A 13,160-nucleotide genomic window follows, 5' to 3' on the forward strand; every position below is an offset into this window, starting at 1 on the left:
ACGCTATGTATTTTGTTGTCAGTCGTTGGAGCGAAAGTCGTGATACAATACACATAGTAATGATGATTGACGTATTTGAATTATTATTTGTAAATGCTACTAAATTACTATGTTACAGAATTATGTAGGCTACCGATACTTGTACGGTATAATTACCTGACTTTAATGAATTTTGAATATAATACTCTGCCCCGCGGCATCACCCGCGTCAATTTGAGAAAAAAAAACACAAAAATAATATTCAATTCGAAACAGTATTTCCTAACAGTAGCGCGTTTAAACAAACCAAGAAACTTATCAACTGTATAATATTCGTATAGATATATAGATTTGGTATCAAAATTGTCATATTTAATAGAAAACATTTTTGTTCATTCATATTTGACGACGCATTAGCGCAGCGGTAATAGCACTGGCTGTTGCGCTGGCGGTCGCGGTTTCGATTCCCGCTCACGACAGACATTTGTATCGACCATATAGATGTTAGTCTAGTAGTCTGGGCGTTGTGTTTGTGTTTTGTATGTGTTTCCGGACATATATGAGTGGTATATATGTAATCGGGCGCGGTTAATACGGGTTTTTCCGCATAAATCCCGATTTCACGGGAGTTTCGGGATAGTAAGTAGCCTATAAGATGCTCTATAATCTCCTCTATCTTCTGGCGAAAGTCCCATAAAAATGGGTTTAGCCGTTCGGGAGATTAGCCTGGACAAATAGAAAGAGAGACAAAGTAAAATTTTTAAAATAATTTGTGTGTTTTAGTATCATATAAATAACTCTATGCACTTGAAAATCTCAGTTATTTTGAAATCACAGGAAGACACTTGAATTTTATTTATATGTGTAAAGAAAAGGTGATGTATGACCAATTGACGATCATTGACAAACTTTTACATGAATATCCTGTATACTTATACTCTTAATTATGTATCACAGAGTATTTTATTATTGATAAAATATTTAATTCGTATAATTTACGTGTGTGTAAATCAGCACACCAGAGACACGTAGGGATGACACTAACACATTAAAATTTCATATTTCCATAAATTATGTCATGTTTTGTTTAAATATAATTAGTTAGTGTTAATTTTTAATCATTATGAAGGAATAGTTTAATATGACTGTACGTTATAGTTATTACATCATTCCTTTAATACTAATAATTTAATGTATGATAGGTACAAATCATAAAATTTATTTCACAATTAGTTCAAAGTATGTATATGTAAGTCATTATGTTATAAAGTTCATAAATCTTAATACAAGTGACAACCATGATATTGTCTATCGCCTCAGCGCAAGCGCAGGTGTCTAACAAGTGACCCACAATCTCGCATCGTTCGCAAGACTCGATAATGAACTATCACGATACTAAAAGCTTTCCCTACTTACGAGTGTAATCCTTGGGCCAAGACGAGTTAAGATTACGTTAGTTTTACAGACTTTTTACTTCTGCTGTGTAGCGTTGATAGCTAATTGCATTGTTTTATTTTAATGTTCACGTGTTTTATAAATTAGGATTTAGAATCATCTAAGATTTTAAAATACAAGTCTCACTTGATTCAGTAATCAATTCAAAGAAAGCATTTAAGGAATATATCGTAATCTTAGCTATTCTTTTGTACTGATATTAATTATAAGGACTTAATTTTTTATTTATTTCCAAAGCACAGCCTCAAAAATTACTGTCACTGAGTGGTATAGGCTATATCATAACGGCCTTTATATAATAATCTCGTTTTTAAGACGCAATTCGTCTGGAGCTTATGTCAAAATTCTATCTCTAGTGAGTAAATTCAGAGATAGATGAAATATTGAAACTAGCTGTAAGAGGAGTAAACCTAACACCCAAAATAGTGGATTCGCGAATGAAGCCACGGGTTGAAAACTATATTATGATGAAATTATTTTAGAAATTATATAATATATAAGTCTTATGTATAAAACATACATCGGTTAACAAATAAAACAAAGAAACTTCAAGACAATTCCTGCAACAGATTCTACGTAACAAAGCAAAGGAAACTTGTTTAGGTAAATACATTATATTTTTCCCTCGCAAATACAATGAAAATTACCATATTTAAAATTTGCGGCACTACACGCTCGACGGCGATGACCCTGAGTGTGTGTAGTCTGTGTACGTGCAAAATTGTTAATCGGCATTACAGGAATATAGCTACATATGTAACTACAAGAATAATAAGATGGTGGATTCCACCAGTGTGCTTATTAACACGTTGAACGCCAGACCAAAAACCATGTTTAGTCCAGTGGGCCGCGACGGACACCATGTGACTGCCATTATATTGGGTCCAAGAGGCCGTGTCGGACACCATGTGTCCGCATGCCCTCGATCACTTCAGAAGCCTCTAGGGAGCCGACAGACAGTGTTTCGACTGTTTTTACTAAGGCAAGTGACCCGCGCGGCCTCACAGTGCAATAAGGCCACATAGCACAAAAAAAAAATCGAAAACACTTTGAATTTATAGGCTTTTTAACAAATTGTTTCCAAAAATGTTATAGCTGGTGTCTGCCACTTGAGATCTTGGAAAATAATGGGTAAATAACTGTTTCCGTCAGTCGCCCATTATTTTTGAGGTTTTCGCTGACAATATTTGCAGAAAAACACCTTAACAATTTTTTGACGATTCTCGATTTATTGGTGTGGCCCCAGGCGAAAGTATGCTGTCGGACATACGGTGTCCGTCATGGCGTTCAACGTGTTAATACGTTATGTGCGTCTCCACTGATACCGATACTATTGCTTTCGAGAAATAAACGGTTTTTACTTTATAAATATATACATATATCTACTTATATAAAAATCTCCGTTTGTTGTCCTTTGTCCGGGCTAATCTCCGAAACTACTGGAGCGATTTTAATGAAATTTGGCGCAGATATATAAGTTTGTCCTACTTAAAATAAAGGCTATATTTTATTTCGGTTTATTTAATTATTATATTTCCATAAAAAATAGAAGGTACGAATATGTACGATTTTTATTTTTGTGTTACCCACACATTAGAAATCCACACATCAAAAATGTTTAGAAGGTACGTAGTTAGCCAGGTCAGCAAATAAAGCCTATATTTTATTTCGACTTATTTGATTATTATTCACAAAAAAAATAGGAGGCACGAAGTTCGTTAGGTCAGCTAGTATCTATATAGAAGATAGAAGTAGAAAGAAGAATGTTTTCTGCAGGGTTTTGTTTCATGACTTCTTTGTAACTAGTAAACTATAGTTCTATCACTTTTCGCATATTTTCAATACTTTGTGAATTTCGTTAAAGTAGAAATTACATCAATCCAGATCATCATATGTCTATGTACCAAGCCGTAATGTAACCGGATTAATATTTTTCGATATAAAAAGATTTTTTTTTTATCACAATCAGTGCTAGGTACACCTGTCATTAACATTGTGAAAGTGGTGATATTTTTCTCAACATTTTGTATCGTAAAGGTCTTCATTTTTTTCTATCGGTGTATCACGCTAGGACCCTAATATGATCTTAAAAATGACGATGATAATAATCTTAAAATAATGAAGCAAAGAAAAATTCCACCTTCTATACAAAAACCGCATTTTTTGTATCGCCTCGTATTTTGTCTCTATAATAATTTACTTGTACAAAAAAGCTTAACTAGCAACATGTAACATCACAACAAATTGACGATTCATTCGAATTTAATATTTTTTTCAAAATCGCAGTGTCCGGTTCCACGAGCATATAATATACTGTAAAGGTGACAAAAAAATATAGTATTATTCAGAACAAAACAATTGTTCCTCACGGTCTCAAGGAGTCAAAGAACCGGTATTATTGTAACCTCTGCTCAAATACTCGGATATCTCAAATATCAGAAAATTGCTTTGGATCGCGTCGTATTTTTTGTTGGCTATCAAGTGAACGAGCACCTTTGTTTCCAGCAACGGGAGAATATGTTGACACAATGATACATCGTTTGCGTAGCGGATGTTCCGACTTGTCTTTGAATAGTGGACGGACGAAAATAAGCTCAACAATAAGTAGGATTATTTTGAAGAAGGCAATTCGAAGTCATGTTGTATTTATTGCTACTGTGAATGTTTCTCAACCTCTGCTGTAAAAGACTGAACTAATAGATATAAAATATGTTTGTCTGGGTTGGGCGCGAATTTTTAGATTTCACATTGAATCTGATGGGTGGAGCAATCAGGTGGTGTATTTTAGTCTTATTCGCGTTGATATTTGTAGCCACTTCAAGAGAAAAAATTAGCTACCTAATCCGATTTTGATTGAATTATTTAAAACAGGTTAGATATTTCCGCGTTTTATCAAGTATAAACAAGCAAGTACTTGTTTTATAGATACTATTAGTATGAATAAGTTATCAGAGGGAGAATGCTTTATAAAAAGGAATATTTCTAAAAAACTGTCTATCACGAAGAAGACCGCTATGCAGTGCGGTCGGGTGGTAATATTAGCGGCAACTGGAGCGCGCTGCAATGCTGTTTTACTAGATCCAATCTACTGCGAAGTAAAATTGATCTTATGTTAACAGAGAATCTGTCAGACTCTACTGGTAAAACTTATACTGAATAATAGAAAAAAAACACTCTCCCGAAAATTTTTAATTCTTGAAATTTATTTAATAAAATTAATAAATTGTAATCAATTTAGGTTTCTGTTGTAAATTTAAGTTGGTTTTGATTGCAGGGCTTACTTCGAAGTTAATGTTATTTTATAAACTTGACATTCTACTACTTATATGAGTTAATTTTAGCAAAACAATAATGTAATTGTAGTCACATTCCCATGACAATAATTGATACTAATCGTAATAAATAAATACAAACTATGACGTTAAATCGCGTCAAAATATAATAATAATAATAAACATATTGACAAATGTTTATCTACATTAATATCATAAATATATATAACACTAATTTACTTCTTGCGACTTCTCGTGAAGTAAAAATATTTTAAAGTTTTTAAGGTTTCACAAGTAAGGCCCTCAGTTCCCGGCAGCCCCACTATTCCCGGCTACGGCAGCGGCCGTGGTAACGGTGGGGTAGAGGGTGCTAAGAATCACCGGGGTACGGGAGGCTGCCATAGAAAAATATTCCTGGCTACGTATAATGGACGCACGCTACGGTTGGACCATCACCTCACCGAACTTGAGGTAGAACTTAGTCACATTAAGTGGAGCATACTGGGGTTGTCTGAAGTCCGAAGAGAGGGAGAGGACACGATGATCCTGGACTCCGGGCACTTGTTCTACTTCCGTGAAGGTGATGGGCTTTCCCAAGGTGGCGTCGGTTTTCTGGTTCACAAGACTCTCACTAACAACGTTGTGGAAGTCAGTAGTGTGTCGACCCGGGTAGCGTACCTTGTACTTAAGCTCACCGACAGGTACTCCCTGAAAGTGATACAGGTATATGCGCCGACCTCGGCACACTCTGACGATGAAGTCGAAGCCTTGTATGAAGATATTACAAGGGCCATACATGGCACTACTTCGACCTTCTACAGCGTTGTTATGGGAGACTTCAACGCTAAAGTGGGAGTACAAGGCCGCGACGGATCGAGCATCGGACCACACGGATTGGGGCACAGGAATCACAGGGGGCAGACGCTTGTCAACTTCCTCGAATCGGAGGGGCTCTTCTTGATGAACTCATTTTTTGAGAAGAAGCCCCAAAGGAGGTGGACATGGCAAAGCCCCGATACTGTGACGAGGAACGAGATAGATTTCATCATAGCGAATAAAAGGCATATATTCAGAGATGTCTCAGTGGTTAACAGGTTTAACACCGGCAGCGACCACCGGCTAGTACGGGGCACTCTGAATATATGTCTCCGAAAGGAGCGGACCCGCTTGATGAAATCTACTCTCCGACCTACGCGGCCCCAAATACTATGTGGCTCCGAGCAGTTTCAGTTGGAACTCCAAAACCGATTCGATTCGCTGGAAACTACTAGCGACGTGGACGAGATAACCGACAACGTGGTGAAGACGGTGTGTACACTGGGTCGCAGGCACTTTCCACCAACAAAGCCAACGAAGCAGTCCAAACTTTCTCCCGAAGCCTTGGATCTGATGCGGCAGAGGCGCGAGTTGCCGGCTGCTTCGCCAGAACAGAGGGCTCTTTCCAAGAGGGTACGGAAAATTATTCGCCGAGACCTCCGCTGCTCAAATACGAGAGAGGTTGCTACTCTGATTGAGCAGAATAGGGGGTCCAAAGTTTTCCAAAGACCATTGGGGAGAAGCCTTCTTGCGAAGCTTAAAACAGCAGATGGCAGAACCGTCTGCTCTCGCCCTCAGGTCCGAGAAGAGGTTGAGAATTTTTATGGACAGCTGTACTCGTCGAGCGCACGCAAGCCTGCGACTTGGGACACCGAAGATCCACGGGCACCATTGTTGCGCCATTATTCGGAGTGTATCCCGGACTTCGAAGAGGATGAGATTGGTGCAGCGCTCGGGCAGCTTAAAAACGGAAGGGCCCCGGGGGATGACGGAGTTACCACTGAACTCCTTAAAGCCGCAGGGCGACCTGTCCTGAAAGCCTTGGCAAGACTATTTAACGCCGTCATCCACCGAGGTACCACGCCGGAGGCGTGGTCCAGGAGTGTGGTGGTGCTGTTCTTTAAGAGAGGCGATAAGTCTCTGTTAAAGAATTACAGACCGATCTCACTTCTGAGCCACGTCTATAAGCTGTTTTCGAGGGTTGTTACGAATCGTCTCGCCAGAAGACTCGACGAATTCCAACCACCAGAGCAGGCTGGGTTTCGAAATGGCTACAGCACCGTGGACCACATCCATACTGTTCGGCAGATTATCCAAAAGACGGAAGAATATAATCAACCGCTGTGTATGGCATTTGTGGACTACGAGAAAGCCTTCGACTCCGTCGAGACCTGGGCTGTCCTGGACTCTCTGCAGAGATGTCATATCGACTGGCGATATATCGAAGTACTAAAATCTATGTACGACGCGGCGACGATGACCGTTCATGTCAATGACCAAAGAACAAGACCTATTTCCCTCCGGCGCGGGGTAAGACAGGGTGATGTAATATCACCGAAACTGTTTACCACTGCGCTAGAGGATGTTTTTAAGACCTTGGATTGGGGGGAACGGGGCATCAACGTCAACGGTGAATTCATCTCTCACCTTCGTTTCGCCGACGATATTGTCATCTTTGCGGAGACGCTGGATGAGTTAGGCCAAATGCTGGCCGGCCTAAACGAGTCCTCCCGACGTGTCGGTCTCTGTATGAACTTGGATAAGACGAAAGTTATGTTTAACAACCAAGTCATACCGATACCGGTATCGGTCGATGGTACCCTTCTCGAAGTTGTTCAGGATTATATTTACCTAGGCCATACTATCCAACTAGGCCGCAACAACTTCGAGAAGGAGGCCGATAGGAGGATTCGGTTGGGCTGGGCGGCGTTTGGCAGACTTCGTCGAGTCTTCACTTCGAAGATTCCGCAATGCTTGAAGACAAAAGTTTTCGAGCAATGCGTCCTGCCTGTGTTAACATACGGAGCCGAGACGTGGACACTGACCAAGGGACTGGTCCACAAGTTTAAAGTCGCTCAACGTGCAATGGAACGGGCTATGCTTGGGGTCTCTCTCAAAGACAGGATTAGAAATGAGACTATCCGCGAGAGAACGAAGGTAACCGACATAGCCCACAGAATTAGCAAGTTGAAGTGGCAGTGGGCTGGTCATCTGTGTCGCAGGACCGATGGCCGTTGGAGTAGACGGGTCCTAGAGTGGAGACCGCGTCTTGGCAAACGCAGTGTGGGACGTCCTCCGGCCCGTTGGACCGACGATCTACGTAAAATTGCCGGTGTAGGCTGGATGAGGATTGCGGAAGACCGGGATGTGTGGCGCGAACTGGGGGAGGCCTATGTCCAGCAGTGGACTGCGATAGGCTGAAGTGTTGTTGTTGAAGGTTTCACAAAACATTCTTTAGTGACAAATACTCAATATTTTTTATTCATAGATTTAGTCTTTAACTAACAGCTACTTACGCCTCATGGGCTAGCTACAAACCTTAAAAAACCTTGGATAAGCAGTCTGTATCCTCGCTATATCCTAACGCGTTCTGTATGTATCGACACTAAAACGTTGGACCATAGTTCTATAATTACGTACACAGTGAATATCCGCTTAGCAAGCGAATCATTACAATAATATATTAGATAGCAGTTGGCGCCAATAACAAACATAAACGTCCCAAGTAATAGGAATCTTTATTTATTAATTTATCGATAAGCTAAAGGTTAAGCTTGTTTAGTATCCATTAATGTTATTTATATACACGTAACTAATATTGAACACATACCGCGGCTTTCACCCATCACGTTCACTTTAGACACTTATTAGTTGCGTAATCTCTTCAGTTACTAATGAACTTTAATAACTATCTCAAAGGTAAAAAGACTAGCCGAGTTCCTATAGTTACGTTGTACGAGCCGTTCAATATCGAATACGAAATGTTTGAATTGTATCGCTTCGTAAGTCCTACGAATACTTTTTTGAATGAAGATAATACCGGACATTAAAATCACAACAAATACAAACTCATATCATAAACAATCAAACTAGTTATAAATATTCAAAAAATTATTTTACAGTATATAATGTGTCTGTAATGTGTTATAATAGCATTCTTTACTTTGAAAACATAATTAACGCTTGTAAATACAGATGTAAAAAAGTATTTAAGCTGTTCAAGCAACTTCAAAGGCGGACCAGTTCAATAGAACGTAATAACAATTTATAATGAAACTTTTTACCGATATGCCCCCCGGACCGTTGTTATCATTTGCCCATTAACTACGATCTCGTTTGTTTAACCTACTATTTATAGAGGTATTAAATAAAATGCGGTCGATAGTCTCATAGACTCAATATAAGCATACAATTGAAGAAATGATGAATGCTATTTAATTTGTAACGAGATTAAATAGTTCTAAAATGTATTTAGCTTAATTCTTTTATTGATTGTATTTTGTTTTGAAATGTATTTAATGTGTCATTTTTGTACTTACATAAATAAATTATTAAGATAAGCTTATGTAAATATTGAAATTAAAAAAAAAGATATAGTAAATGTATTAATTAATTTCATTGTGACATGGTTGTACAATACTTTAGCTATATTAAATTTGTCAAAATATATTACTGTTTTTCGGTAACCTGCTTTTCAAATGAATTAACATAAAAGTTATATATCAAGTAAAATATAAAAGAATTAACAATCTAAACTTAAACAAAGCTATCGTTATTGGCCTTTATTGTGTATCTATCTAAATAAAAATGAATGTTACTAAGCGCATAGCTCAAGATTAACTCTACCAATTCGGGTATTTTTTTTCTATGTTCCTTAACGTCCACGGAAGGTTTTAATACTAAAAAAAAAAGAAATTAATTTAAAATTATTAACTTTTGACAGAACGAAATCTGTCCAGGCAGCTAGTCATAAATATAAATGAAAAAGATCAATGCAATGTAAATAGTAAAGGCGACGAGCTGTCACGTCCTATTAGAGACGCAGCGTCGGTCTAATACCAATAATAAACAATCATCTCGTATCAGCTCGCCAGTCAGGTGTCATTATGTTCCTACCGCTAAGTGATGAACTAGGTCAACTAGTAACTGAAAGTCGGTTTATATTACCACGAAACCACTGTTTCCGTTTTATTATTTAACGAATTTGACAATTTATCGGTGACGTTGTTGCTGCACGCTTCTGGGTTTCGTATTATTCGATCAGCGATCATATTTTTTTACACACTATTATTTTATTATTATTTATTTGCTTAGCACAGTAACAATATTCATGTTATAACATATTTACTAAATACAATACGTGTAACATTAACTGATATGGATGTAAAGTACCTTTGACAAATCTTGGAATTCAACCTTGTCAAGATGATTTTTATTTGGTAATAGAAGTATGGCGGTAGAAATTATCCTAACCGTAGAACTTGGATGAAGTTTTCCTAGGAAACTATGAAGTTAAGTAGTATCGATGTTAACAAAATTAAAACTGATTTAAAACATTCAGTAAACAAATATTTATGGTGTAACAAGAGTCTTGACAGGGTTAAGGCGTTTATTTTTCTTTAACTTTCTATATAAGGGTTACATCATAAGTAATCATATCTTTATTTCAATTTCGTAACTTTATCAGTTCAGAATAATTTGATGTATAGTAGTGCAGCAACGAATGTATTAAAACTCCAATTTAGCGATCGAGTAAGATTCCTATACGAAGCACTTATAGTTACTTGCACTGGTAGAGCTGAAGATTTTAGATGTTCCAATGATTATGTATCACGAAATTTTATGCTTCGCTTAACTTAGTTACATTTTACTCTGAAACAAATACATGAGGAATTATGTATCGATCATCACCATTCCGTTATATTTATACAATTTTATGGTCTATTTATAGATTTAAAATTAGCTTAACAGCTATTCGACAGTTAATTTATTATGTAAATATATGATGAGCCCGTTAGTCTATCAAATCGTATTTCTTTCGTATATAACAAATGAAAAATGTTTTCATATTAGCCATAAGCATGTATTTCTATTTTAGTAATAACTTTATTAAGATGTTCTGCATATTCTACTCACAAAGTACAGGCTTGCTTTATAAAATCTCTGCAATCTCCAAAAGAACGTAGGAACCACTACATTTGTCATGTCATTGCAACATGTTAAATTAAAACTGATAGCTTATTAGTTGAGTTTCACACACAAGACATATTCTCCCTCGTGCTTCAAATGTATTTAAGTACCTAATAGTATATCTATCGACAACTAGTATGTGAAATAAAATTTGTTACCTACATGTGAAACATACTTTAAGTCTTTAAAGCACTCGTGCTCACGAATTAAGCATAACATCCTAAGGAAAATATGAAGTCTCAAAAGAAAGAAATAAATATCGAGGAAATAAGCTGTTTATTGCTTGCTACATACAGGACAATACGGTAAATGTACATGTCTCAATCGTCGCGTTGAAATGTAAACGAGATCTCGTAACAATGGAGATGCCGGTCGTTGTGGAAATAGAGCGGGCCACTCGTTAATGTTTACATTGTGCGTGACAGCGGTTAAAACTAAAACTCGTAAAAGTAACGAGCCTTCTCAATGTGACTACATTTCTTAGAATTTGTTTAAAAAAAATGATAATGAAGTTTGTACAGCATGGAACACCATACTGTACAATTATATTATTTAAGATTGCTCAGTAAATTATATTTATAGGACTTCTGAACAAAAGACTAAATCTTATGAGCTAAAGATCAACCCGTTTAATATAAATTTCTCTTTTTTTTATTCGCAACATAAATTAATATTTTTTTTCAATCCCTATAAAATTGCTAAATTAAAATTGAACGTGTCAAAAAAATTCTAATAAGTAATAATTATCTAATACTTCAGTTAACTCGCACCTATCTCTTCACACAAGACGATACTGTATAATGTAACCGTATAATAATTGGCCGTTTCGATTAAATAATATAAAATTGAACGTAATTTCTTCGAAAAGAAAGTCAATGAACGAACAAAAGGAATACTTCATTAACATAATATATGTATGTATATACAACAATCTTAAATTACAAAACAAATACAAATACGCAAGTTGTAATCGCTTGTAGTTGTATAAGATTGTTGTGAAATAGTGCGTTATTTGTAAAGAATGAGTAATGTTATGTCCTGACTCCATTTACAAGATAATAATATTGTTCGATATTAAATAATATTATTAAGTACAAGTTACAACACTAATAAACGAACCGCGCTGTTTTACATACGTTGAATTGAATTCTAAGCAATTCAGTTGCCATTTAGGTATGCTCTGCTGTAAAACCATAAGAAACCTGGTACATATTTACGAAGTAATTATGCTTTACTAAACGAAATTGTCTCTTGCTTGATACATTGTATTCACATATTTCTTACTCATATTTTTTTATAATTTGTCTTTATCTAAATATGTTTTTATGTGTCATTAAAAATAATACAGTAATTTTTGCGGAAAGGGTTAACAAACATACATAATAACACATTTATTCCATTCATATTAACCAAATATTCATCCATATACCATATCAAATATCGTGACAAGATTATTGCATATTAACAACGTATCTGTTGTGTCAGATCATGTTCCGCGGCGGCGTGGTGGGCGAGCTGGACGCGCGACGCGACGCCGCGCTCGCCCGCGTGCTCGTGCGTCTCCAGGCGCGAGCGCGCGGCCTGCTCGCCCGCCGTCGCGCCCAGAGACTACGCACGCAGCACACTGCAGCAAGGTATGTTTACACACGTTTTATAGGGATAACACCTGACTTGACAAACGTTTTTCCTGTCTCACGAATTGTCACATGCTTGAACATTTAATTATCATTAAGTTATCTGACCTTCTCCAGTTTTCTACGCTTTTTTTCTATAATACGCTTCTTCTCCTATTTTTTTTTATTGGCATTCTCAAAAAAATGTTTACGTCTCTGACAACCGCTCTGGTCTAGTGATGCATGAAGGCGTCAAATACCGACTGCCGCGACTGCCGTGGGATCGATTTCCACTCGGGTAGAGGATAGTTGTGATTGTTTAAATATTTGTCCGTCACACCGTTCCTTGAAAATCACGTTAAGCTGTCGGTCCCGGTTGTTGTCGTAGATACTTGATATATCGATGATAAAATTAATTGTTGTGGATATCTTTTCAATATAACCATTGTACATATAAGTATATTATATATACGATTAATTGCCCGAATAGTAATTATTTATTATTGATTTATATATATCTTGAACTAGAAACTAAAAAAGAATCAAGGGTAACTAGCAGATACAAATCACTGAGAAGAGTGTTTTTAATGATAAGCCTTGTATAAGGAATGTCATGTAGGTTATATTATATTACTGTCAAGTAGTGTTGTTTCCAGTGGTAAGGTAGCCAGAGCTCCTGGGTAGGGTCACCAACGCTTTTGTGATGCATCAGATGTTGGAGGCGACCTTATGCTATAATAACCGCTTATCATCACGTAGGCCATACGGTGGTATTTCAACCTACACTTCAGCTTATCCACTAGCTACTGCTAAACATAAGCTTCCCCAAGCTCGT

At 37.1% G+C, this 13,160-nt stretch overlaps 1 protein-coding gene across 1 annotated transcript in view; it reads left to right on the plus strand.

Moving 5' to 3' along the window:
* Positions 1-2,210: 2,210 nt before the first annotated feature.
* The window catches only part of LOC123663728 (unconventional myosin-XVIIIa-like), a 59,613-nt gene continuing 48,663 nt past the window's right edge, over positions 2,211-13,160 (plus strand). Inside the window, exons 1-2 of the mRNA XM_045598393.1 lie at positions 2,211-2,297; positions 12,198-12,346. Coding sequence (XP_045454349.1) covers positions 2,211-2,297; positions 12,198-12,346 — 236 coding nt within the window. The remainder of the gene's footprint in view (positions 2,298-12,197; positions 12,347-13,160) is intronic.

This window comes from Melitaea cinxia, chromosome 20 (genome assembly GCF_905220565.1).
Source record: "Melitaea cinxia chromosome 20, ilMelCinx1.1, whole genome shotgun sequence".
Lineage (NCBI taxonomy): Eukaryota > Metazoa > Arthropoda > Insecta > Lepidoptera > Nymphalidae > Melitaea > Melitaea cinxia.